Below are 26,386 nucleotides of genomic sequence, written 5' to 3'. Positions count from 1 at the left end.
GAAGACTGAAAAGACAATGAAGTAGTTTTCTTTATGAGCATCACATACTGGATCACATACTGTACTGCATCAGTACTGCATCACATACTGGATAAAAATAGAGAAGAGGGAAATCCCACAGTGAATGGCAATAATGCGACAGCGTCCTGCATTTTTTATAGAAGGCTTGGAGAATGTGCCAAGCATCCTATGGACCACAGGCCCTTATGACGTAGGTCTGTTAAAGAGGATAGGGGAAGTCAAAATAAAGCTGAAGCCGGGGCTGATTTTACCTCAAGCAAGACAGTACTCCATGTTTCGAGAAGCTGATGAGGGTATATTTAAGACCATCTCACAACTGATGAAACAAAGTACTCTGGTGTCATCAGAATCATTATGTAATGCCGCGGTGTATCCTACCAAAAAATCAAAGGGAGAGTCGTTGAGATTTATACAAGATATGAGACCGATTAACCAGGTTGTAGATGCAGAGTTTCCTTTAGTTCCTAATCCAGCAACGATACTATGCACTATTCCAGCGGAAGCACGATATTTCACGGTGATTGATTTGAAAAATGAGTTTTTCTCAATCCTGTTGCACAAAAACTCACAAGACTTGACTTCATTTACATTCGGCCAAACTCGACTGAAACATACTCGTTTGCCTCAAGGGTACTGTGAGTCTCCATTGATCATTAACAGAGTACTACAGATGGACATAGACAATGTTGATTTGAAAAGTGCACTGAAACAGTACATAGATGACATTTTAATCTGTAGCACCACAGAAGATGAGTGCAGACAAGACTCGATTCAGTTAATGACCATCCTAGCAGACAAGGGATACAAGGTAGACAAGGAAAAGCTGCAGTATGGTCAAGAAGAGGTGTTATACATAGGACAGTTGATCTCACATGAGGGAAAGAAGATGACACCTGGAAGAGCTGAGGCGATTATGAAAACCGCAAAACCACACACGGCAGAGCAGATGCAACAGTTTTTGGGACTGTGCAATTATGTTAGAGTCTGGGTGTTTGACTACAGTTCGTACACAAAACCTCTTTTACAGGCTTTAAAGAAAGCACAAGTGGACAAAGTTACAATAGAATGGACTGAAGAAATGGAGAAAGGGTTTGAGGAGTTGAAAAAAGCAATTTGTACAGGTCCCGTTTTGGGAATCCCCAATTATGCTGAGGAATTTTATTTTCACACATGAATGGGACAGTCATGACAGCAGTGCTTACACAGAGGACTACACTGGGGTACAAACCTCTAGGATATTACAGTGGGATTTTATACCCAGTAATGAAGGGACACTTTCCTTTTGAACAGTCATTGGCAGCCACCACGTTCACAATTGAAAAGGCTACAAGTATTGTGATGGGCTGCTCTATGACTCTCTTTGTGGAGCATGCTCTGTTTGCCATTTTAGAGAGACCCAAAGGTACATTGACATCTCAGAGAGCTTCTAACTATGAAGTAATTGCCAGGTGTAAAATAGTGAATCTTGCCACATTTGTAGCTGAGCCAATGACAGAGGGTGACCATGTGCATGACTGTGTTAATTATGTTGAGTTTTATGATGATATCCCGTGTGTGAAAGAAAATGCTTTGTCAGGAGGGGAATTCTCTTTATTGATGGTTCTTCGAAAACTGATCAAACTTGTGGGGAAAGACATTCTGGTGCAGGTGTAGTGAGGCATACATTGAATGGCGAATTTGAAGTTGTGGGAACTGCAAGACTACCGTCTCACTTTTCAGCATACCCAGCAGAATTGGTAGCGCTTATTGTCAGACTCAAGAAACATGAAGGACAGGAAGTGACAGTGTACAGTAACTCCGCCCATGTGATGTCAACTGTACACCCAGGGCTAGCATGTTGGAAAAAGAGGGGCTACCTTTGTGCAGATGGCACTCCAGTGTTACCCATATGCTTATTGGACAGGCTTATTAAAGCACTACAACTCCCAGTAGCCATGGTGGTCGTTAAGTGCACAGCTCATACTAAGCAAACCAATTTTATTTCTTGCAGGAACGAAGCTGCAGACACAGAAGCCAAAAGAGTTGCATATTCTCCAGATATTTCAAACTTTGATACGCCAAATGTCAAAGAGAAAGTAATCACAATTATGGTGAGGCAAGAAGACTTTATTGGAATACCAATGACCCAGTTGATGGAAATTCAAGGAAGCACACCGCAGGAAGAGCAGGAATTATGGAATGAAGGGGGGTGTTCTTTAGCCCCCACAGAAGCATTATGGCGACAGGATAGCACTGGAAAGCTGGTGATGCCAGTAGCGTTATTAAAGGTTGCACTTGAACAGCTGCATTAGCCCACGCATGTAACTAGGGAAAGCCTTGCTGCAATGATTGTGGAAGACTGGTTCATTGCAAATTTGTTAGAACACGTTGTATTTTTTGCAGTAAACTGCATCGTATGTCAAAGTTTACCACTTGGCATACACTGAGAACAATTGGAGGAGTAATTCCTTGACCGAATGGTCCATTTCAGCATTTATATATTGATTATGTTGATATGCTGCAGGTGTGTAATGGATACAGGTATCTGATAGTGGTGGTGTGTCCCTTCTCTAGGTGGATTGAAGCAGGTCCGTGTACACATCCTGATGCCACTTGCGCAGTGAAGTTTCTAGTACACAAGGTCTTCCCGAGATGGGGTGTGTGTGAACTGCTGAGATCCGATAATGGCCCAGAATTTTGGTAATGAATTTTTTGAACAGATAAGACTATTACTGAATATAAACCATACGTTTTCTTCTGCTTATCACCCGAAAGCAAATGGAATATGTGAGAGACTCAACGGCCTTCTCAAAGAATGGATAGCCAAGATAAAACTGGCTCTGAAAAAGGGATGGCTATTTTGCCTGCCCTTAGCTTTATATGCCCGATTTAATAAGCCTGGTTCGGACCACCACCTCATCCCACATGAACTAGTAACAGGGAGGTGAATGAATGTGCCTCTTACACCTCCATCGAGGAGTAGAAGTAATTCCCAGAGTACAGCAAAACTTTTAGGTGATTAATTAAATGAATATTTGACATATATGACGTCTAGCATCTCTCTCATTTCAGATCAACTCAAATGCCAAGGGGGTCGGTCTCAGAACACAGATGAAGACCATTCAGCAATCGGATCAAACAAACTATTATCAACACCTAAACTGTTTATTGGTGACACCATTCTGATCAGAAATTTCACCCGAAAGTGGCACGAGCCACTTTTCAATGTCCCTTTTCTCATTGAAAATGTAACCCCCTCAGCAGTAAAAGTCCAAGCTTGGCTTCATTTAAATGACATAAAACCCTACAAAGGCGAGACTGTACCTCCAACCATTGCCGATCCAGAAGCAAGACAAGAAGAAGAATTTCAGCCTGTGCAGACTCGATCGATGATAAAGAAGAGGGATGAAAAAATGACCAGCTGATAAATTCAGATTTTGCACATGGACTAAGGTTCACCCGGGCACCTTAGGAATCTTGGAAAATGAACTTTAGAAATGTACTAACATATTAAAGTTATGCCTAAACATCAGTTCCTAATCCACAACTGGAAGCGTGCTCAATATCCGGACTCGTTTCTTGGTGCATATTTGTTCTAAAGAACCTCTATGCTCCTCCCAGGCAGCGATGTGCATCGACTTGTGTTTGCTGTTTTTGTGCTTATACTCCAAGCTTATCCTGCTCTTGTTAGGAGAGATGTTGATATTCACATGTTTTTACAACTTTCTAAAAATGGGCCAGTGATTAGAAGGCTGCTAATTCCAATTATTGAACAAGCATTGCAACTGCGAGAGTAAAATTCGATTTTAATAAAGTATATTAATAATTAGAAATCTAGAAGCTGATGTGGTTCTAGAAGATGAACGAAAAGTGGTGAAATATCACAAGAGGTGGTTACTCATGTTTTGGTGTATCATGTATTACTGCACGACCACACTCTTTATCTTTCTATTCCTCACATTTCACAGTCACTATTACACTAGAACTTCTGCAGGGACAGAAACGTTTACAGTTCCCTCCACTACAGGAACTGCTGTTGATCTGCCCATTACTGATGAGACAACACCTTTTGTGGGGTCTCCCCATAGTAGAGCTGCTTTAGAGCTGTTTCCATATGTTGCAACCATTCTGTTAGGGAGATGAAAGAGAAGCATCCAGGAGGATAATGAAGGGATAAACACTTATCTAGATAAGACAGCACACTTGGGTACTAGTATGTGGTATCAGCACATGAAAAAGGTGGGAGAGAGTACATCTAAGGAGAGTTGCTACGTGTGTTTCCTGATACCTTATGCTTTGGTAATCTCTAAAATGTTCATAGCCACAGAGATATCAGTGAAAAAAGCACATTGCCTGACACTTCTCACACTTTGCCTGACAAGAGGACAGTTCCAAGGCAGAACAGCATCCATAGTGTGGATGAATAAAGCGACATCTCAAAGAGAAGATAATTATGTGCAAGATTTAAAGACAAGGGAGAAATCAGAAACAAAGCATCAAACAGGGGTGTTGCTAGGTCTGGAAAAGATCCGGGGCTATGCTAATGTCGGGACTGTCGGGATTCGGGGCTAGCTAGCCTTTTGGTTGTAGCACCTGAGCTTCTATCCGGGGCTACAACCAAAATACCCGGGGCTATAGCCCCCTTAGCCACACCCTAGCAATGCCTCTGGCACCAAATATTAAAATATGAACGGCCTGGAATAAATAAAGCAAGAGTGAAGATTGAAGAAAACAATATTCTGCAATGCAAAGGTACGAATGGGAAGGAAATACGAGAATGTTGGTAAAGAGGCCAACTACAAAACAAAGGAACAGTGCTTACTCACCAAGGATGGGCAGAGGGACAGATTGTGTGCAAAGCAGCAGTATTAACTGGACAGTGGGAAGTAGTTGTGGTAAATGCAGAAAACGAATTCAAAGATCTATGGCCAAAGATTGCAAGATTGTTGACATGGGTCAATGATAAGGGAGGACCACTGCAGATACTACCCCTGGAAAAAGTTTCCTTATGTTTCAGAAATAATGGTACGAGGAAAGTTGGAGAGAATCTCCAGTGTTGCCAAATGTTTTATGTACCAGGAATGAAGGAAAGGACAGCAGTCGAGGAGCTACATATCAAAACCAATTCTCAGTGAAGTGCATGTTGTGTCCCGCGCAGCCCTCCTGCTTAGGAGACCTGGCAGTGTGAGGCCTGGGGAGGTAGTAGCAGTGTATGTATTCTACGCCCTCCTGTTCACTGCCAAAGTACAGCATGGACCCTTTTCACCCTTCTCAGCTGTGAGGGTCGTGGCATTTCATGGTGAGGTTAGGAGACATCCCAAGTTGCCTATTTCTGGTTGGTCTAGCAAAAGCCCTATGTGCAACAGTCCCCTGTCTTTGTAGGCAGAGCAACCGAATCAGAATTTTCCCTCATAGCAGACCATATTTGTATTCTTATTAGCATTTTATTGAATTTATAAAGCGCTATACACCAAAGCTCTGAGACAAAATGAAAGGAGAGAAAGAGAGAGAGAGAGAGACAGAGACAGAAACAGAGAGACAAAGAGACAGAGAGAGAAAGAGAGAGAGAGAGAGAGAGAGAGAGAGAGAGAGAGAGAGAGAGAGAGAGAGAGAGAGAGAGAGAGAGAGAGTACGGAGTGAAGGGGAAGGAGAGTAGAAAGATATTAAACAGGAGAGATGAGGAGGAGCCGTTTAAGCGCAATACAGAGAAAACGAAATAGGACTGGGATGTGAAGGACAGCCATTGAAGGGATTGGAGAGCAGGATAAATAGGGTTGTGGGGAGAAAGAGAAAAGAGAAGCCAGATAGAAGAGTTACAAATAGACCTGAGAGGAGCAAGCTGATAAGCAGGGATACGATGCCGAAGTGAAGAGCAGGAAAAGCAAGAGACGAGATAAGGATGAACAGAAAAGGACGAGCTCAGTGGCCATTGTAAAGATGATAACGACAGGAATGGGGCACAGAAGAAATGTGAGAGGAAAAAGATAGTGAGGAGTTGAAGAGGACACCACGAATAAGAGCTGAATAAGAACTAGGACGAGAGGAAGGCAAGAAGTAGTAAAAGAAATAGACAAGGGAGGGAGCAGTGGAGGGATAATAGTGGCATGAAAGAAAAGAACCTCTGTCTTGTATGGATTAAGAAAAGGGAAGTGATTGGACATCCAAGAATGGATAGACAGAAGACCATATAGGGACCACCCCACCCTGGACTGAATGACCGGGTCTGAGCAATCAGATAACACTCTGCTTTTGAAGTGCCTTCAAAAGCCATACAAAATATCCTATCAGCTGATCAGAAAATCACACTGGCTAATCAAAATGAGGCCTACATTTCAAACTTGACACTGTGCACAAAATGGACAAGCACTTAAAAATGGCCGTAAGGCAACATGCTGCACTGTATAAAATAACAAAATATATAACTGCAGCTTCATATATCGTATAAAGTACCCACTACCATATGTTATAAGGATGTTGCAAGTCAGCGAGGAGTTCTGTGACCAAGCTCCTTTATAATGTCAAGGAACTCCGAAGGGACTTGCAATATCCTTTTTTACATATGGTTAGGGGTATTTTATTCCTTATAATACATGGCCACACACTGTAATTGCCAAAAACATGCAGAATCTTGCTCACGTGTTTTAAACTCCAGCAGTGCACAAAGGAAACCCTGTTCCATAAAGATTTGTGAAGTGTCACAGAAAACTGTTATGCAAGCAAGGAATGTGAAAAGCTTGTCACTGCTTTGAGTGCTGCAGTGACAACTGGAGTTCAGCTCTCTGCTGGCTCAAGCAGCAGCCATTGTGACGTCACAACTGAAGTGTAATAACTGATTGAAGAGCAGCTGTGATGTCATTTTCGTACTACAGGTCAGTTGTGATGTCACAACGAGCCTGTTATCAGAACATTATTTGCAGACCTTTATACGGATATTGCAGGCTACCATGTATTATAAAATATCCAAAAGAACATTGCAAAGGAAGGGATGTTCTGGGTCCCTGTTGTTGGTGATTGTTGACAATGAAGGTGTGGGTAAAAAGAGCTTGAAATTGCTTCTTTGCACTGGATAGCCACCATAAATTGGTATCTGAAATTGATTATAAGGAGAGTGCAGATCTGCTGCAGAGGGGCAGAGAGTTGCACAATCTGCCCATGTGGTTGGCAAAGGCCTCTTTAATGGAGGGATGTTTTACGGCGGCCATTGCTTGTTTACGGTGCAGAAGACCCAGCGATGGAGCATTTTTGTAAGTTGGTGGGAGGGCATCTTAGCGATGAGGAAATTAAATATGATGGCTTGAAGAGCTGGGAGTGTCAAGCAGTGCACTGCGGCCACCATGGGATCTGATGTGGTCGAAATTAGAAGGATTTGCGCAGAGTGGACTTGGAATGAAAGAAGCTGTTGTTTTAACATTACTGAGAGCTCACAACGTTTTTGACACGCAATACACACCCAAATCCACTGTACAAATGAAGTCACCATAATGCAAGCCAGTATTGTACGTTTGGAGTACGTCACATCTGGGAACATTTGAGTTCTCTTCTCCTGTCTGTCTGTGACGCTGGAATAGAGAGCAGAGTCAAAGGCTACCCTTGTCATTGACGCACTGGAGGTCGGCCTGTGTTGGCAGTGCAGCTAGATTAATATATACTAGCTAATAGAGATCACCAAGAGTAGAGATATCTTAAAACAAAGTTTAATTTCTTCCATTTTTAAGAATACAAGTGTGTCATTAGGTGGCACGTGAGGTATGCATAGCACCAAAGAATATATGTATATGCATATCTGTGGGTTAGTAGACAAAGTAAAAAGTGACTGTCATTTCATGCACTGCTGCGTCAGCTAGCAATGCGCAGTTATTATCAATGCAGGGCGACCTCCAGTGCGTCAATGACAAGGGTAGCCTTTGACTCTGCTCTCTATTCCACTATTGCTACCTAACCCTCTAGAGTCAGGCCCCCTTCCAAAAAAGAGGGTTCCTGCCCCTTTCTTTTCTCACAGTCTATGACGCTGCCAGGACTCAACAGAGTGGTTTGCATAGTCATTTAGAAATAAGAGATGTACCAAGTGTGAGAGTCAACAAGTTACCTGTGTGGTTAGCGCAGGAGGCGAGAATTCATCAGGTTGGCTAGTGCAAGGGCCTACTGGGGCAAATATAATGGCAGACACTGAGAACTGTACTCTCTGCTCACCCGCAGAGGTTCTCCTTCCAGAAAAGTCCCAAGCAAGCACCTACATACCCTGATGAATGATCTGGCAGCGGGCAATCAGTAATTGTTTCAAGGGAAGTCATGATAAAACATCAGTGTAAGGCACCACACGCATGGGGCGCTAGATTGCACGTGGCAGGGAAGAAAGCGATCGAAGAGGGTTTACAATGTTGCTTCACCTTAGCTGTGGACATGCGAACAACACATTTCAGCAAATAGCTTTTTTGCACCCATCTTTCACCCACCGCTGAAAGGTAAATCCCCAAGCTGGTTCTTACTTGAGACGGGGCAGCCCAGCACCTCCAGGCGCATACAGAGACTGCCATTCCAGCTCTGAGGGTAGATTCGAATAAATCGAGCGACCACGGGTTCCGGTAACTCTGTCTGCACTGGCGTGTCCTTGTCCACATTCCCATAGAAGAGCTAAAATAGATGAGTAATATTAATAGTAATAACACAAACTTTGCATATTGCTTGAATCCACAGTTATGCTTAAGTTATGCTTTTTAATAGTGCCTGAAATGATAATGGTTACCGTAACCCCCATACCCAGCACCCGTTTTATTCACCTCAAAAAGATGAAAGACTGAGTTGTGCCTTCCAAGATCCAACACATGGTTACCACTCCTAGCTACAAATACAAGAGTTGACTTATATCTACTGGTTGTCCTACATACCATTTCCTCGTAGCCATTTGTATACATGGTCCACTTCTGGCTGTCGTTGCTGAAGCCCACGTAGAAGCTGGTGACAAAGTCATCACTGTGAATGAAAAGAAGAGGGTAATGAGGGAACACTGGTGGTGTCATGGATGTGAAGGTCATTGGTTGGAGGTTAAAATAACGAATGTGTTTAGATGTCGAAACTACCTCAAGTGATGATGTGGAGTCGAGAGGTATACATTCTTTTCTTGTTCACTGGCAACCGCGCACAAGTATACCACTACACACGTTAAATTATTTTCTAACAACTAACTTTATTTCCAGACCCTCTCCCCAACCTCTCCCCAGACTCGTCACGTCACTTCCTCCAGGCTCTGTCCCAAACTCCTCAGACAACGACATTGATAGTTGCTAACAGAGGACGCTACATTCCCCCCTCAATTAACTATTAACCGGTTCACTAACCCATCTTTTATCGTGTCAGCCATTTGACTAGTCTTCGAGGCTGGTTCCTCCCGTGTGTTTGTAGTTATCTTGGTTCCTTTAAATATTCAGTGATATCTTCATTGTAGGACCATTCTTCATCTCTTGTATATCCTGATTCCTCATGTGCATCGGTGTGTGGTGCTTCTCCATAATCTTCGTCATGTTCGACAGGATGTGTCAGATTTCTGAAGAAAGATACATTTCGTGTGATCCTCTTGCCACATCTTTCTGCTGTAATCATTGGACCCCTTCTGTCCATCACTGTTATTGGCTTTGGGTCAAAAGGCAGAGTGTATTCATGTTGCGCTGGTTGGCATACTAACAATATGAATTGGTTATAATACGCTGCCATCAATCTGTCCGAATGTCTGAGTCTTTCGCCATCCATCTGCATAGAATTTCATGTTTTCTTTCACCTCGGTGTCCTGCTTCTTTATCGTTCTTTCACTCTGCATTGTTTCTTTCTGTTGAATGTCTTGTGGAAGTCTCACGCGTACCTGTATGCCAAATATTAATTCTGCTGGGCATTTTTCCGTGGTGCTGTGAGGCGTATTCCTGTAATATCGTAGACTCTGGTATATGGTCTGCTCTAAAGGTTTCCTTGTACTACTGGATATACGTACCGCTCTTTTGAGGTTGGACATGAAAGGTTCAACTGCTCCATTGTCTTGAAGCCATAGTGGGGTTATTTATTGGTGGTGGAAACCCATATTTTCCCAAATGCCTTGAACTCACTGCTGGTTAAAGGGTGTCCATTGTCCAACTTGATGATCTTGGGTATGCCGTACGTGGAGAATATTTTATCCAGAGCCAGTATAACAGCAGATGCAGCTAGAATGTAGTATTTGAATTATAGGATAGAGTGAGTGTTCATCGAGGGCCACCAGTATACCTTGCTGACTGCAGTGGTCCGAAGAAGTCAATGGCTATCTCCTCCGAGATGTCCTCGGGCAATGGTGTCATGCAAAGTGGTTCTGGGTATGTCTGGGGTTGCAGACTGTGGCATGGGATCCTTTCAAATAGACTCTAGCACAGGGTCCATTCTGGGGAACAAGACCTTCTGACGCAATAGGTGTTTTGTTAATACTATGCATCTATGTTCCTCGTGGGGTAGATCTATTACTCACCTGTGTAAGGTGAAGGGAATTACAATCGTATTCCCTTTGAGCAGTAGTTGAGAGTTCAAGACAGACAGCTCCTTCTTTACAAGTGTGAGCGTCTGTACTTTGTGAAGATCCACAGATGCATTTTGTCGTGGTTGAGCATGTTTCCATTCACCTGACTTGAGACAGGAGAACACTACGTTGAGTGTCGTGTCTTCAGCTGTGTGATGTTGCATTTTCTCTGCCGACTGCCTGGTTGGGCATGCATGATGCACTACATAGTTAATGTATTGGTTGGGATCAAAGCATGACATACAAACGGCATACACCACACTCTCTGTGTGATCATGTCAAACGCCTTCTGGCTAGCAGGGGATCAGAAGAAAACTTGGTCGTTTTTCATGAGCAAGCAAAGTGGAGTGCTGGCAGATGCAAAATCTGGGAGTTAAAGGATACAATAGCTTGCAAGGCCTAGAAAAGACCTAACTTGAGCCAGATTTAGTAGGCAGTGCGCATCTGTCAAAGCTTTGACTTTGTCAGGGTCTGACTTAACACCTCTTAATGAAAATCCATGACTTTAAGGTAGATTTGTTGAAGGCGCATTTGTCTTGATTAAGGGTAAGGTTCACATACTCAAGACCTTCACACACCTGGAAAAGTGTAGAATCATGCTTGTCCTGTGACTTGTCAAAAACCACAATATCGTCGCTGTAATTGATGCAGTTGGGTATGTGGTAGATTACTATTTTGTATTTCTTCCTGATAAATGTCGACAGCCGATGATATTTTTACGCAATTTAAATGCTTGTATTGGAAAAGCCCAAATGCATTGTGAATGTTGTGATGGGCCAGGAATCTTTGCTGATTTCAAGTTGATGATAACCTTTATTTAGGTCGTGTTTTGCGAATATCGTGGCACGCTTCAGAAGACGTACGGTATCTGTAATGCAACGCACTTGCTGTCTTTTCTCCAAGATCGCTTGGTTGGCCATTCTCATATCAATGCATAGACGGATGTGGTTTTCCTGTCCTTTCTTCAACACTGGAACAATGGGCAACACCCACAAAATGGGCCCTTTTACTGGTTCAATGATGTCAACTTTAATTAGGCAGTGGTGCTCCTTGTCCGCTTGTCCTTGGATATTGAAGGGGATGCCTAGGAATGCAGAGCCACCAGTTTTAATTTTGTGGTCAATGCGCAGCTTGACCTGGCATCGTTTTAGTTTTCCAATGGCTTTAAACAGTGAAGGAAATGTGGTTTCCATTTTGGCAGATGTAATTATGTACTGGGCAGACATCAGTTGGTATAAAATGTGTATGAGGCACATCTGAATGGCCAATTTGAATCTTAAAATACATCCTCAGGTTATATCAGATTGAATAACATGTACCAGCACCTGAGCGAATTGTTCTTTGTATGTGCACTTGGCTGTAGATGCACCCTTGCACTGCAACGGTTGTTTGGAGCCATACGTGTAGATGTCCACTTGTGCTGTCCTTACCTTAGGTGCGTGTTGCAGTTTTTCAAATTACTCTTCTGAGTCATTAAGAAAATGCTGTGCCTTCCCATTTATTTTTAAAGGTAAGACAGGACAGGGCTCTATGGCTGTAGGATTCCCAATGGCATAAACATACCCACTTCATCTCTCATGGCCTGATGCTGAATCAGAGTTACCCGTAGATGGCCTTGTCGTCTGTAAGTGATGTATCCTTTGTCTTGGCTTATGGTGTCTTTCAGAGGACCAGGGCCATCAGTACTGTGTTTCCTTGTTTTCACGTGTGGCCCGTCATCTGTCTGTTGCGCTTTTCTTCTCTTTACTTCTCTTCTTGTAGTTTGCCCACCGACTTTCTTGCTGAAAGTAGTATTATCCTGTGGGTATGTCCTATTCATTGTGGGCATGCGACATACGGGGAGAGCTAATGTGCGGAAGACCTCTTTGTGGGGGAAATCATAACCACATCTGTAGCATAGTCGTTTAATACGATGATCCGATATATGTTGTGTTGGAATTTTAGCAGCGGCATGTTGGTTTTGCCGTCATATTACGCTTCTCTATTGTGGTAACTTGCATATCAATGGCCATAGTAGTCCTTGGCCATTGTGAGGATTTCTAGTCGAGTGTGAGGCATCTGTAGTAAATTCTTCTTGAACGCAAGTGACTCACATCCAGCTATCACGTGTGACTTATTGGCTTCTTCATTGGTCCGACATGGTGTTATCCAGTACCAAATATTATTCCATGTAAATGTGGTTATTTCTTCTTTTGTATTATGTCCACGTGAATGTGGAATGCCAGCACTTAGGGTTTGAAGTTTACCCCTTCTCAATCTGGCTTACCACTTCTCGGTCTATAGGCACGTGGGGTTCAAAACTCAACCCTTTTTAGAAAATACCTCTTCTGGTGGTCTTGAGCAGTATTCTGTGCATCTGCAGCCATAAACACAGGCCTGCAGAGCGATCGGTGGCCGTGGCAACACAAGCAGCTCCATACTAGACTCCACGTGATTGCGTCGTCAATGGATATTGCGTGCCCATGCCACATAATGATGATATGGGGCGTGTGTGTGGGTGCCACTGCAGGGACTTCACAGCGGTTGTCAGGAGGCGCAGGCCACCACACTTATAGCAGGTATCTAACACGCCCACACATGTTCACTGATTTTTCTAAAGACTAACTTTATTTCCAGAACCTCACTCCAGCCTTGCTAACGTCACTTCCTCCATGCTCTGTCCCAAACGACACCAGCTAGAGCAGGTACATCAGGAATCACTTTTTTAGGAAGAGGAGCAAAAGAACCCGCAGGGGCAAAAGAAAAAGGACGAGGAGGGCCGCAAACACGACTTCAACAGAAGAGAACTTAGTAATACATTTATCTTGCAGAATTCTTTCTTCCGCTGAAACCGAGACACTCCAAAAAGGGTTAAGTTTTGTCCCGACATTTGACACCTCACTGTTTGACACCAAAGTGGAACTCTACAAATTAATTAGAAAAATCAAACTCAAGACATTTTTCAATGAAGTAGAAGAACAAAAGTCCACTACAGAAGAAGTAATTTACAAAGAATTCAAAAACAAGAATAAATTCATACCACCAATCAACATACCAGCTGTTGAAATCTTTGAGAAACAAGTTTTGAAAGACTTGAAAAAGATACATTTCAGAAGTACAAAACGTAAAAATCTCAAACCTCACGAACTGGGATTGCTCAAAGACCTATGTAGTGATGAATCAATAACGATCAGACCAGCTGACAAAGGTGGTGCATTGGTTATACTTAATTCCGAAGATTATGACAAAGAATGCAGGAGACAACTTGAGGATACCAACACATATATGGCATTGGACATTGACCCAACAATGAAGATCAAACAAAGTCTGGAAGTCATATTGGATGAGGTAGAGGAAAACGCATGGATTAATCATCACACACACAAATTCCTAATGAACAAGAACCCTCGTATTCCAAACCTCTATATGCTACCAAAGGTGCACAAGGACCTCACAAACCCACCTGGGAGACCAATGGTGGCCGGAATCAACAGCATATTACAACAGATTGGAAAATACATTTATTATTTCTTAAAACCTCTGGTTCAGAAGACATCCACTTACATAAAGGACACAACACACTTTCTTCAACTATTAGGCACAATACCACATTCACTGTCACACATTTTATTTACAGTTGATGTCAAGAACTTATACACATCAATCCTACACGACCTAGGGATTGCAGCAATTGAATGGCTTCTGCTCAATACAGGAAACATTGAAGCAAACAAAGAGTTCATTATCATCTTACTTCGCTTCATATCAGCAAACTCGTATTTCAAATACAAAAAACAATTTTACATGCAAACTACAAGAACTGCAATGGGTGCCACCATGGCACCTTCGTATGCAAACACCTTTATGTACAAATTTGAAACAGACCATATACTGAATCATCAAACATGGAAACCACACTTGGCAATTTGGATACGTTATATTGATGACGTTTTCGGGATTTGGACAGACACAGAGGCGAACCTCATGGAGTTCTTCACTTATTTGAATACAATCGACACAAGAATCCAATTCACTCACGAACATTCCAACAAAAATATCCACTTCCTTGATGTGAATATACAATCCATGGAAGAACAGGAAGAAATCACAAAGGCAAAACAGAAAGTGGAACAAAAAAATAGGGACGAGTTACTAACAGCATCAAGAAAATCCAAAACCGAACCACCACTGGTGTTTGTCACAAGGTTCTCTACACAAAGCAGTCACATAAAATCAATAATTAAGAAACACTGGCAGGTATTGTCTTGTGACCAGAGAACAAAAGAATTATTCAAAGAACAACACACGTTTGCTTACCAACGCTGCTAAAACTTTAGCGATCGTTTGGTACAGACATGCCAGCCAAGAAAACAATTGGACACCAAACATATCGGAACCTTTCCGTGTTTGCAGTGTAGTAACTGCAGTTATGTACACAAAGGAAATGCAATTAATCACCCTCACACCGGTAAAGAAATCATGTTGAAATGCTTTGCCACATGCGACACACCCAATATTATCTATGCAACCAAATGTCCGTGCGGACAATATTATATTGGACAGTCACAAAGGAAAGCCAAACTTCATTGGAACGAACACCGTTCCTGTATACGCAGCAAAAACATGAACTCAGTTGTTGCAAGACATTGGCTTCACCAGAGACACAACTTGGCGCAAATTTGCTTCCTTATATTGGAAGAGGTTCAGAAAAATGAGCCACATGAAAACGTTCAGATTAAGCTCGACAGAAGGGAATGTTTCTGGATTGAACATTTGGGGACTTTGACTCCCCGAGGATTGAATGAAGAGATCAATTGGGCATGCTATTTGTAACACAACCATTAATGTTATTCCAGACAGGATTGCTCTATATGTGTAGCACTAATGCAACTTGCATCATGCAGTTCACTGCACTCCACATGATCTCATACACAACATCAGATACCTTCCACATTATTCTAGTTGTGTCAGTAATTTAATGCATCTACTTGTTACCTCCATTCCTCCTGGGGTTCCATACGTGTGGTCTTCAACATGCCCCTATTATATAATTTGATTTTCATTTTCATATACTCATATTACTTGCACCAGAAGTTGCAGTAAACCATTGGACTCCTTCTACATACGATACGCTGCAGGATCATTCAGGCGCCTCTCCCGCCCCGTTCCCCTGTCTCCATGGAGATACGGGACGCATGGCACCTGCACAAACATTTCACCACCGCAAGTTGCGATTTTACATAGTTACAGGCAAACATTTTTTCTCCCATTAAATTATTTAATTTCCATTTTTATACACCAGAAGTTGTAGTGCACCATTGGACTCCTTCTATACACAATACGCTGCAGGAACACTCAGGCGCCCTGTCCATCCCGTTCCCCTGTTTCCATGGGGATACGTGACGCGAGGCATCAGAACGCCAGCACGACAGCTGCCGTTCCGCAACGCCACATTGGGTTGCCTAGACTACCATACACAACATAATAATCTTCACGAACGTGGCGCACGCATACACGAACTAGCGTTCGTCTTGTTAACACTGTCTCGAGCATGCATCAGTAAGCTTCCATTTTCTAACTAAATACATTTGCTACAATACGCGACTATTTCGCTCGCTATGACCGTACTAAGACCACGTTACTTGTTCTCTCACAGCATAGCTATTTGAGAAAGACGGTTTCATACAGAAGAAGTTTTAAACCCAATGAAGAATTACTAAGGTACTTTGAACTAACGGAGAAATGTGACATGCAGTACATAAAGCAAGGCTATATTAACTGGTTTATATTGCACAATTTTTTTTTTTATTGATTTGGTTGAATTTAATCAACCTTTCAAAAAAAAAAAAAAAAAAAAAACAATACCAACCTTAGATTCTCTACGTTTTTTTTCTCCCATTTTTCTTTTCTTCAAAACCTCATGCATTCGAACACACACCCAATGGGTATGTATATACACGTTTATCATTTGCTATTATATGTCAATTTACGAACTTCCATGGTCTATAATGTACTGTGTGCAATATGATGTATTTCATTAGTGATATGTGTTCTCGTATGTTATTCACCTTATTTCTGGTATGTTCCCTCATATATATTTTGACTATTAAGGTGTGGTTAATGCCCTGAAGATGGAGTTGTACTCCGAAATGCATTGGCATTAAAATTAACTATGCACTAATCCTACCAGTTTGCCTCTTGTTTTTTGAACAGACTTACAAAAACTACATTTACTGGTTTACTGTTAACCAAAAGCGTCAGCATTAATTTAATCCGAGCATAACCACAGTAACCTTTGAAGTCTTGAAGTTTTTTTAATTCAACTACTCTTAATAGAACTATTACAGCTCATCACGAGCCTCACTGAGAGCGCCAGACCAAGCTGGATAGTCTTATCCAACTTTACTTTGTACATTCTGTCCCAAACTCCTCACACAACGACAGTGATCGGTTGCTAACAAAGGACGCTAAAGTTCTAATCCTGACTTTCGCACATGACCAAACTATGCATCACTGGGCAAATCGCCTTATCTCTCTCTCTCTGCCCCTGCCCCCTTAACTGACAATATTAGAAGCGCTTAAAAAAATGTTGACCCTGGTAATAATCACTACTTTAAAGTTGGGATTTACATGTATGGACCTTTTTAAAGCAGTGCTTAGAAGCATTACCCTCTCGTCTTTCTTCCTCATCCCGGTGCGCAAGAATTTTGAATTGAATTGAATTCTTTTATTTATATTGCGCTCATACACATAAGTGTTTCAGAGCACGTCAAGGCAAGGGGGGGCAGGGGAGAACAAAACAACGATCTTAATAGGCCCAGTGACATTGAGAATGCGCAAGTGCATAGGAGAGGGGAAAAGTGCATGGGAGGGGGGAGAAATGGAAAGTGCGGAGCAAAGGAGAAAAACAGATAAATAATTCTGAATAAATAATGCATAATAAAAGCAACAAACCGTGGTAGTGCAGTGAGCAAGTGGTAAGTGATGGGTTAAGGCAGCAGACAGGGTATGTCTGATAAGTGCAGGAAGGAAAAAGGGGGGACCTTATGCGTACAGATACAGAACCCAGTGCAAGGGGAGGCTCGGAGGCAGTGCAGGAGGGTGGCAGGGTGAGCAGGTACCTAGGCCTGGACGATAGAGGGTAGGCCACGTGCACAGTGCCAAGAGAGAACAGATCAGCAGGGGAGAGGAGGGTCTTGAGGTGCTTCTGGAACCAGAGATGGCTCTCCTCAATTTTCAGAGTGGCAGGGAGGCTGTTCCAGAGGGAGGCCCCAGCCGAAGACAGAGACCTACCCCCAGCTTGTTTTTTAGAAAAACAACTGACCCTGAGGGAGTTAGAGGACCGAAGAGCTTGAGAGGGGAGGTATTTGCGGAGGGATAGCTGAAGGTATTTTAGACCCAGGGCCCTGAAAGCCTTGTGGACAATGCAGAGGGTTTGAATTTCATCCTTGCATCCACCGGGAGCCAATGGAGAGATTTCAGAGCTGGAGCGATACGATCCCAGGGCTTGAGGCCAAGGACAAGTCTTGCAGTACTGTTCTGGATTAGTTGCAGAGGGCGGAGAGTAGAGGAAGGTAGATTTAGAAAGAGGCTGTTACAGTAGTCCAACCTAGAGAGAACCAGAGCATGGGAGACAGTGAACTCCTCGGGGCAGGAGAGGAAAGGCAGAGTACCTCTGAGACGGTGAAGTAGGAAGTTTGATTTTTTTAGAGACATTAGAGATGTGGGCGGAGAATGAAAGTGCGGAATCAAAGATGACCCTTAGGTTCTTAGCCTCACAGGTGGGGGTAGAGGGAGGGCCAAGGGAGGCTGGCCAAAGAGTGAGGGGAAAGGATGGTGAAGGTGTGCCGATGAGGAGGATCTCTGTCTTGCTGGCATTCAGATAAAGATCGTTGGCGGCACACCAATCTTGAATGGCAGTTAGGCAATTAGAGATGCGAGAAGGCGAGGAGGTGGTGGAGGGTAGCCTATAAATGAGTTAGGTGATATCAGCATAGCACTGGAAATTGGAGCAGAAAATGGCAATGCAGTGGGCAAGAGTTGCCAGGTATTGGTTGAATAGCCAGGGCGGGAGATTAGACCCCTGGGGAACACCAGAGGTAGAAAGGACGATAGATGATAGGAAGGACCCAAGTTGGACGTGGGACGGTCGATCAGAGAGGAAAGAGGTCAGCCAGGCCAGAGCCTGATCGTTGATACCCAGGTTATCATGGAGATGGTTGAGCAGGATGGTATGGTTGACCGTGTCAAGGGTGGTGGAGAGATCGAGCAGGATGAGGATAGAGGGAATGTTAGAGTCAAGGTTGGAGAGCAGATCTTCACAGATGTTCAGGAGAGCAGTTTCCATGCTTCTGGCAGCTCTGAAACAAGACTGGTGGTCGTGGAGACAGCCAATAGAGTCAGAATGAAGCTTAAGCTGAGAGATGGCCAGATTTTCAAGGAGTTTGCCCAAAAAAAAGGAGTGATGGAAATTGAGCGTTAGTTAGCCGGACAGGAAGGATCAGCAGTGGGTTTCTTGAGAAGAGGATGAACAAGGGAGTTCTTCAGAGGGGAGGGGAAAGATCCTGAGGCAAAGGAGCGGTTGCAGAAATCGGCCAAGGCCAGAGGAAGGATATCAAGGTGGTCTTTGATGGTTTTAGAGGAACAGGGATTAACCTGTTTTGATGAGGCTTTCATAGATCGGACTTGTTGAGCGACCTCATCAGGGGAGAAAAGCGGAAAGGATGAGAAAGTGTGTGGGGGAGGCTGAAGGAGGGTCAGCATACAGAGATGGAGAGGGGAGAGGAAAGGAAGGGCAGGAGAGGGTGGGCAGCATGTCCGTGGCTTTTGAGCTAAAGTGAGAGGCAAGGGCATTGCAAAGAGCCTGGGAGGCGACACAAGGGGTAGAGACTGCAGCTGGGTTGGCCAGCTCTTTGCAGATTTGAAAGAGTTCGGACAAGTTATTAGATGCCGCAGAGACACGAGCTTGAATGTGGACTCTCTTCTTGGTGAGGATAGAGAGTCGGTATTGCCTTTGGAGCAGGCGACTGGCCAGTTTGTCAGAGGATGAACAAGAAGCCTTCCACTTCCTGGAAGGTGGACCAAACTCCCAGATAAGTAACTTCAGTGCCCAAGTACAATAAATGTTTTTTTCAACCTATCTATCTCGGCTGTTGCTCCTCCCTGAGTCCAACCGAGTGGATAAAAATGAGCTCTCCCAGAATGTTTCACGCTGTCCTGCTGTTCCTGTCCTTCAGGCAGGTAAGCTTTGCCTTAGTCCTTCTCCTTGTTTTTATCCCTCCCATTAAAGAGAGTTACCCAAGGTCTTGACTCACAGGATGCCATGTTAGATGATCCCATTGTGGGCTCATCACAGTCAGTGACCCACAGCCCTTTCTTCTTTGTAGACCCAAATGTGTTCAGCAACGATCAGCACTGGCCCGTAATCAGGCAGGAAGAGGGTGCAAAGCAGGAAGGGGTATGTGTATGTGATTGAAACTGAACAATGTATACTGCACAGTTGTTCTGCACTTGCTTATTTCACATTGACTGTTGTATGCTTAGCGTAACACCAGGCAACATCAACAAAAGTTGGATAAAACCAGAATCTAATTGTCAGACGGAAACGGTTGTGCAAAACATTGTGCGTATTGTTGAAGCCCAGCAGTCATTAGCCGGTCCATAAATGTTAAAGGATCCTCTCAGGGCTCTTTAATGCATGATTCTCCTTAGTTCTATGTTTCAATTGCTTAGCTTTTCAAAAAAGGCGCACACATTTGTAGTTTTTTAGAAGATTGGTTTCCCAGGATTGGGCTTGGGAGAGGTGAATTATTCGCAGTTTATGAGTCTGGGGCAATGAGACTCCAGGACAGGGCTGTGCCTCAAATAAGCCTGTAATGGTGGAGGTAGGTCCCAATAAACAGGGACAGAAAGCAATTCTAACTGCCCTTGTTCACACCTCGACTTCTCCTAGAGACAGAAAAAGGAAAGTGGACTGTGCACTACGTGTCTCAATGCATGTACTTCAATCTATATCTCTAAAAGGCATGTGTACAACAGTCATACACACAGAAAACGGCCGTACCATTCGGCCATATTTAAAAGGTGCCTTAACTCTCAGGTATTGGTAAGTTTATTCATCCTGGAGTATAAAAAACTGCGATAAAAAGGGCAGCAAAAGCACCTTTAATGTTGCAATATTTACTACAGAGACGTAGTAGGGTGTCGGGGCAAAATGCTCAAAAGTCAAAGGATGGCCGCCATTTGCCTTGTCTCCTGACAGTTAAGACGTCTTTTAAATATGGCTGAATGATATGGTCTTTTTCTGTGTGTATGCCTTTTAGAGGTATAGACTGAAGTGCCGAGACACGTAGTGCGCAGTACACGTTCCTTATTCTGTCCATTCGTAGACAAGCGGGCACGACCGGCCCCTCTGAAAAAGGGAGGTGTGAACAGGGACAGTTAGAATTGCTTTCTGTCCCTGCTTATTTGGACTCCTCTTGAGCCCACAGTGTCTCAATGCATTTAGGTTATAAGTAGTGAATGTGTCTGTGTTGTCTTAGTAACAGATGTGAGTGTTATTGTGCCTTTGAATGATGTAATAGGTTTACAGACAGACCCCCCTTTTTTTTAATCAATACTATTGGTCTTTATAAGTGTTCACGGAGATACGTCCCAACACGTATGGCCTTTCAGAGGCAAGTCCTTCCCTGAAGGTTTGCAGGCTCTGCCTCAGCACATGTGGAACATTGCAGGTGTGGGGAGTCGGGAGAGGGCTGCACGTCACAGAGCAGAGGTAACCATCAAAGCTCCCCAGTCCATTCTCACACACCTAATACCTTACCTATAAGTGGTGAGCTCCTTGGGCAACCATTAAAGAGATCATTCAAGATGCATAGCTCTATGTACTATATCGAGGTATGTATACTGAGATATTATTCACCAATTACTGAGATGCATGCATTATAAACTGAAATGTATACGCTGTACACTGAGATAATACACTTCATTTTTAGGGACCTAATTCAAATTAAAAAAATGAAAGATGACTTACTTAACTGCATACTGAGTTGAGTGCGTGCGCATATATATATATATAGATGCATACATTGTATGATATATGCACTCTGAACTGAGATACATACATTGTATACTGAGATGTATATGCACACACACTGAGATACCTACACGTTATACTGAGATGCAGACAATGTTTATCTGGATGCATGAATTATGCACTGAAAATATATATACTGCAATACATACATTGAGATGCATATACAGTATATCAAGACGCATACATTATATAATTACATATATACACTCTACACTGAAATACCTACATTGCATAATGAGATGCATATACAGTGTATTGAGATACATGTATCATATATTGAAATATATGCACTGTACGATGCAAAACTTTCACCGTTTACTACTGTATATTCAGATGTATGCATCATCCTTAAAAAACCATGCAGTGTAGTTGAAATGCATATGTTTTATAACAAGCTATCTATAATATATAGTGAAATCTGCAAGGTAAATTCTACTAAATCATTGAAACAGCACGCCGTGTAAATGAGATTGGGCCTCATTCTGAGTTTGGCAGGAATTTGGTGGTAATTCCCTGTAATTACCCACCAAAATGGCACACCGTTACCGCCACTTTGTTCCGTGAGTTTACCATGGGGTTACAAGCGCTGTCAGGGCGGTGTTAGTCCTCATTTATGGCGTCGATTGAGGATATTTGGCAGAATTGCCACTGGCGGAATTACTGAGTGGTAATTCCGCTGATTCTTGGGAGAAAAGAGGAGTATTTAACTCTAGCATCTAGCTGGAGGTAATTCCTCCACTTTTCCTTCATAAACCTGTGAAATTGTGACTCAATAATTCTACCAGTGGTAACTCCACCAAAACATGCAATTTAGCAATGCAGGAAATATGGAGGTAATTCCATTATAACCAGAAAAAGTGACAGTACTGGAATTATCTCCACTTTTTTCCTGCACCACCAAACTCAGAATGAGGCCCAATGGGCTTCTGGTACATACTGCGACACATTATGAGAGTGTTATCATGTCTGTCTACAGAACCTGTGCGAAGTACGTGCCCGTTTTGCTAGTACAGTATCAAATGTAAGAGAGAGAGAGAGAGAGAGAGAGAGAGAGAGAGAGAGAGAGAAAGGTGGTTGAGCCAGGGAGACAGTTTGGGCGAACCCTCTATTAAGACGCCAGTTTCGGAATTGTGGCTGATACGTACTGAAGGAGCGAATCCCGGCCTTGGGTAATAACCCCGGTGAAGAGAGTGCTCCTCCTAGTGTCCACCTCTAGCCATTGCACCTGGGAGTCATCCTCTGCACACCAAGCTCCATCAAAGTAATCGTCCTCGTTCACCCCCGCCTGTGAAGGAAAGTATAGGGTCAGAAAGAGATGGAACCGGTGCTTGTTCCAGCAGCAATCAGGCTAGAAAATAATGCTGTGAATTAATAATAATATTAAATACTATTCATATTTTATCTTCTGCCGATTTTCAAGACAAACCCGTTTTTGGTGTCTCTTGCTGTGAACATTTTTCTTAGTGAAATTTTGTATGTGTGTTGCCCATAAGAAACTGCGACCTGTTTGCTGTGTGACATAACAGGTCACGCCAGAAAAGACACTAGACCGTTGTGTGTGTACCATGACTGGTTCTGTGTATGCGTGAACCAGGCACCTTTATTCTACGTGCGTGATGATGTGATTGGCGTCATGACGCAGGCCCTTCAGAATGCACCAGAGTTGTCCTATATTTTGGGCGATTACCTCCGGTGACATCTGAAAAGGAGGGCAAGCCGTGCCTGCATATCCACCTGCACATCCTCTTACCTCGATATTACTGTGAAAGCAGTATTGGTGTTATTATAACGTATACATGTTGCTAGTAGGAGGAGTACTATTACTACGCATAGTATTATAACTACAACCAGTAAAAGTATAACTACTATCACTACCAGTATTATTAGTAGACGTTTGGCAACTACCCATGGTGGCCGCACCACTTCTGCCAGTGCTAGCTGTGCTGCTTCTGCTACTAGTAGTCATAGCACCTGTAATAGTAGAACTGCCAGTGGTAGTAATAGTAGTCCTTATCTACAACGACTAGCATTCAGTTACTGTTCAGTAGTAGCATTCAACTAGCCGTAGTAGTAGCAGTACTATTGTTGAGATGGATTTTCAGACCCAGCCCTGCGGGAGAGACCAACCGAGTCAGTGAACACAGTACTTGACGCTTGGTCTAGCCAAACCCAATCAAGGTAACATGAGCAGTGTTAGGAAAGATTTCGTAATTGTAGGTAATTTTCCTTCCATGTGGCAACCCCTAAACTTTTTGCTGTTGTTTTTCACCTTGTTCTTGACTTTGCCAGAGAAGTGCAGCCTTCTGCCGCACTCCTCTGGGCTTTCGCTCCATTCTTACGGGGAAACTGACATGCCCTTAAAACAGTCAGTACCGGGAAACGCTGTTTTCCGTAGTTTCTTTTATCATGTTGCGGCTTTCGTGCAACATGACACAAGAGGGCACTGTAAGCTAAGTTACTGCTCTCTTGGGTCTCTAGCCTTCTACAGGCCCTAGATACTCTTTTCGGATTGTAACTGATCGGTGCAAGTGATTCACGGACGGGAATGGTGGCAGCGATCGTTTCTTGTGTTTTGAGCTCCTTTTGGCGTTTTAAGCGTGTTTCTCGCGCTTAGCCCAAAATGGTGGCCTGGCTCCCAAAATGGCCAGACCACGAGGCTCCTTTGTCCTGTCCGCTGACCGTCTTGCTCCCTTCACCTTCCCCAGGTCGAGCCGACCCGGGACCTTCCTTATTTGGGCATGTACTTTCCCGCGAAACACAGATGCTTTCGCGGGCTTCTACATGCCTGGTGTGTGCCTCCAGGATGTGGGCTGGGATGTCTGGTCCCAATACACATCCTGGGTGCCAGAGAGTCTGGGGTGATGTGAATGCCTGGGACCACTGTGGACCGTGATAGGTCCACGTATGGTGTGAGTGTTGATGAGCGGATCTCCCATTGGGTCCCCTCCGTTTTGGCGCAAAGGGAACCGTGGATAAGAGGGGGCTGGAAACACCACTACCATGTCGATCTCCTGAGTTCTCACGAACGAAGGAATACAGGAGCCAAGTATCCTGCAACCAAGAGGCTGAACCGAGGAATCGCTGGTGACCCGCTGAAGGACTGCTCCTCTGCACTGCTGTCGCCTTGTGAAGCCCTTTTCACCTTTGATCGAACCAGAAGGCCTGTACTGGTACTTCGACCCTTGGAATAGCGGGGACAGCTATTCTCAGCATCTTCACCATCTCCTGCTCGTAAGCCTTCGGAAGCGTCTCTGGGCCATCCAGCAGACTGACCAGCCTACACAGGAGTCTTGCTCTGTAACCGCCGCCAGGTTGTGTAGTATTTCGAGTCCTTGTCACTCTCACACGATTCGTACACTTGGCGTTCCCAGGTCTGAAGTGAGTAGTGTACATTTGGCTCAGATACACACGGCCGCTCGTTGCCCTGCTGTGGTAACAAACTGTGCGGGTTCCTTCGTTTGGGACGTCTTTTACTCAACTCTGTTGCTGCAGACTCAACACGACGACGAGACGTCCCCTGCTCTTCTGAACCTGCCAGCGACTGAAACTGACGCGGAGAAGCCTGGGACTGCTTGCATCGGGGACCGGTGAGTAGCATAGCTAGGAACTGGTCGCCCTCCTGCAGGAACCCATAGCTTTTCCCCGCTGTGTCAAAACAGCACGCCTTTCCGTACTCGCGCTCTGCTTCTGCCCACAGTGGAGGCTGCGCTTGAGTCGCGGAACACTGTTCTTCTTCATTTGTGCACTAAACTGAACTGCCTGATTTCCCTCGAAGAGACTCCCCTTTTGTCTGTTGGCACCAGCGTGTGCAGGTACTTTTGAGGACAAGGCTCCACTCTTCATAGGGCTCGGACTTCCTTTCAGTTAGGTGCGTCTGAAGGCGGACTGGGTCTAAGTATTATTTCGCACTGCCTGTTTTCCTTCCCTTTTAGGTGGACTACACATTTCGTGCATCTAACGCTTGAGACTTGTTTGTATTTGTATATATATATTGTATTGGTATGGTATGTGTTGGTTTACTAGAGTTGTATTGTGATTTCTCGCTACGGTCATTGTTTTGAAGGCCTTGGAGTAAATGTGTATATATTTTTAATATAACACCTGTTTGGAGTAGTTTGTAAGTGTCCTTGCTTTGTGTGCTCATTGCGGGCTTTCAGTCACCCTCACCCCTCTTGAGACCTAGTCTTGACCGCCGCGATCGCTACCCTGATTGGTCTGGCTTGTCCAGAGGTTACCCTGTTCCAAGTAATTAGGTTGGCCTTCTGAACTTCTGCGCCACCAGGACAGAGTTCAGAAATCCGTCTTAACAAATTGGTGTACAGCGGTGGGATACGACTGAAGGTATCCAGTGTTGCACACGAACTAAGGCATTTCAAGTTATTCCTACCAAGACACGTAGTGAATTGTTATAGTTTAACTTTAAAAAGGCCATAGTCCTATCTAACAGTATGGAAACAAATACCTTGTTAACTTTAAATGCTTCCAAATCAGAAACATTGAAAAAGATGTGTGCGGAGAGAGGTGTTTCCTCTCAAGGCACGATATTGGACATGATCCAAAGAATCGTGGCGTGGCAAGAAGCGCAGCTTGACGCTATAACTTCTGAGGACAGTGTGGAAGGAGGTGGGGCTGCTCTCACTGGTAGAACCGACGGTTCTGCCGCTGCACTGATCCACCGCGACCACGAGGACAGGGAGGATGAGATGTCTAATGTTTCCTCTGCCAATGCTGATGGGGAGGCTATGCTTGACTTCAAGAAGCAAGAGCTGCGGTTTAGGCAG

The 26,386-nt window shown here is 43.8% G+C and overlaps 1 protein-coding gene across 2 annotated transcripts in view; it reads right to left on the bottom strand.

Annotated features, from left to right (window-relative positions):
- Positions 1 to 26,386, bottom strand: part of AEBP1 (AE binding protein 1) — a 367,991-nt gene that overhangs the window by 96,940 nt on the left and 244,665 nt on the right. For both annotated transcript variants that reach the window (XM_069618951.1, XM_069618952.1), the window contains 3 exons: positions 22,751 to 22,890; positions 8,886 to 8,970; positions 8,487 to 8,631 (listed from right to left, as the gene is read on the bottom strand). In XM_069618951.1, the coding sequence (XP_069475052.1) occupies positions 8,487 to 8,631; positions 8,886 to 8,970; positions 22,751 to 22,890 (370 nt within the window). The remainder of the gene's footprint in view (positions 1 to 8,486; positions 8,632 to 8,885; positions 8,971 to 22,750; positions 22,891 to 26,386) is intronic.

This window comes from Ambystoma mexicanum, chromosome 10 (genome assembly GCF_040938575.1).
Source record: "Ambystoma mexicanum isolate Mex_15411 chromosome 10, UKY_AmexF1_1, whole genome shotgun sequence".
NCBI classification, from domain to species: domain Eukaryota; kingdom Metazoa; phylum Chordata; class Amphibia; order Caudata; family Ambystomatidae; genus Ambystoma; species Ambystoma mexicanum.
Note: the sequence above shows the minus strand (reverse complement) of the source record. Positions and strands in the feature narration are given on the sequence as shown.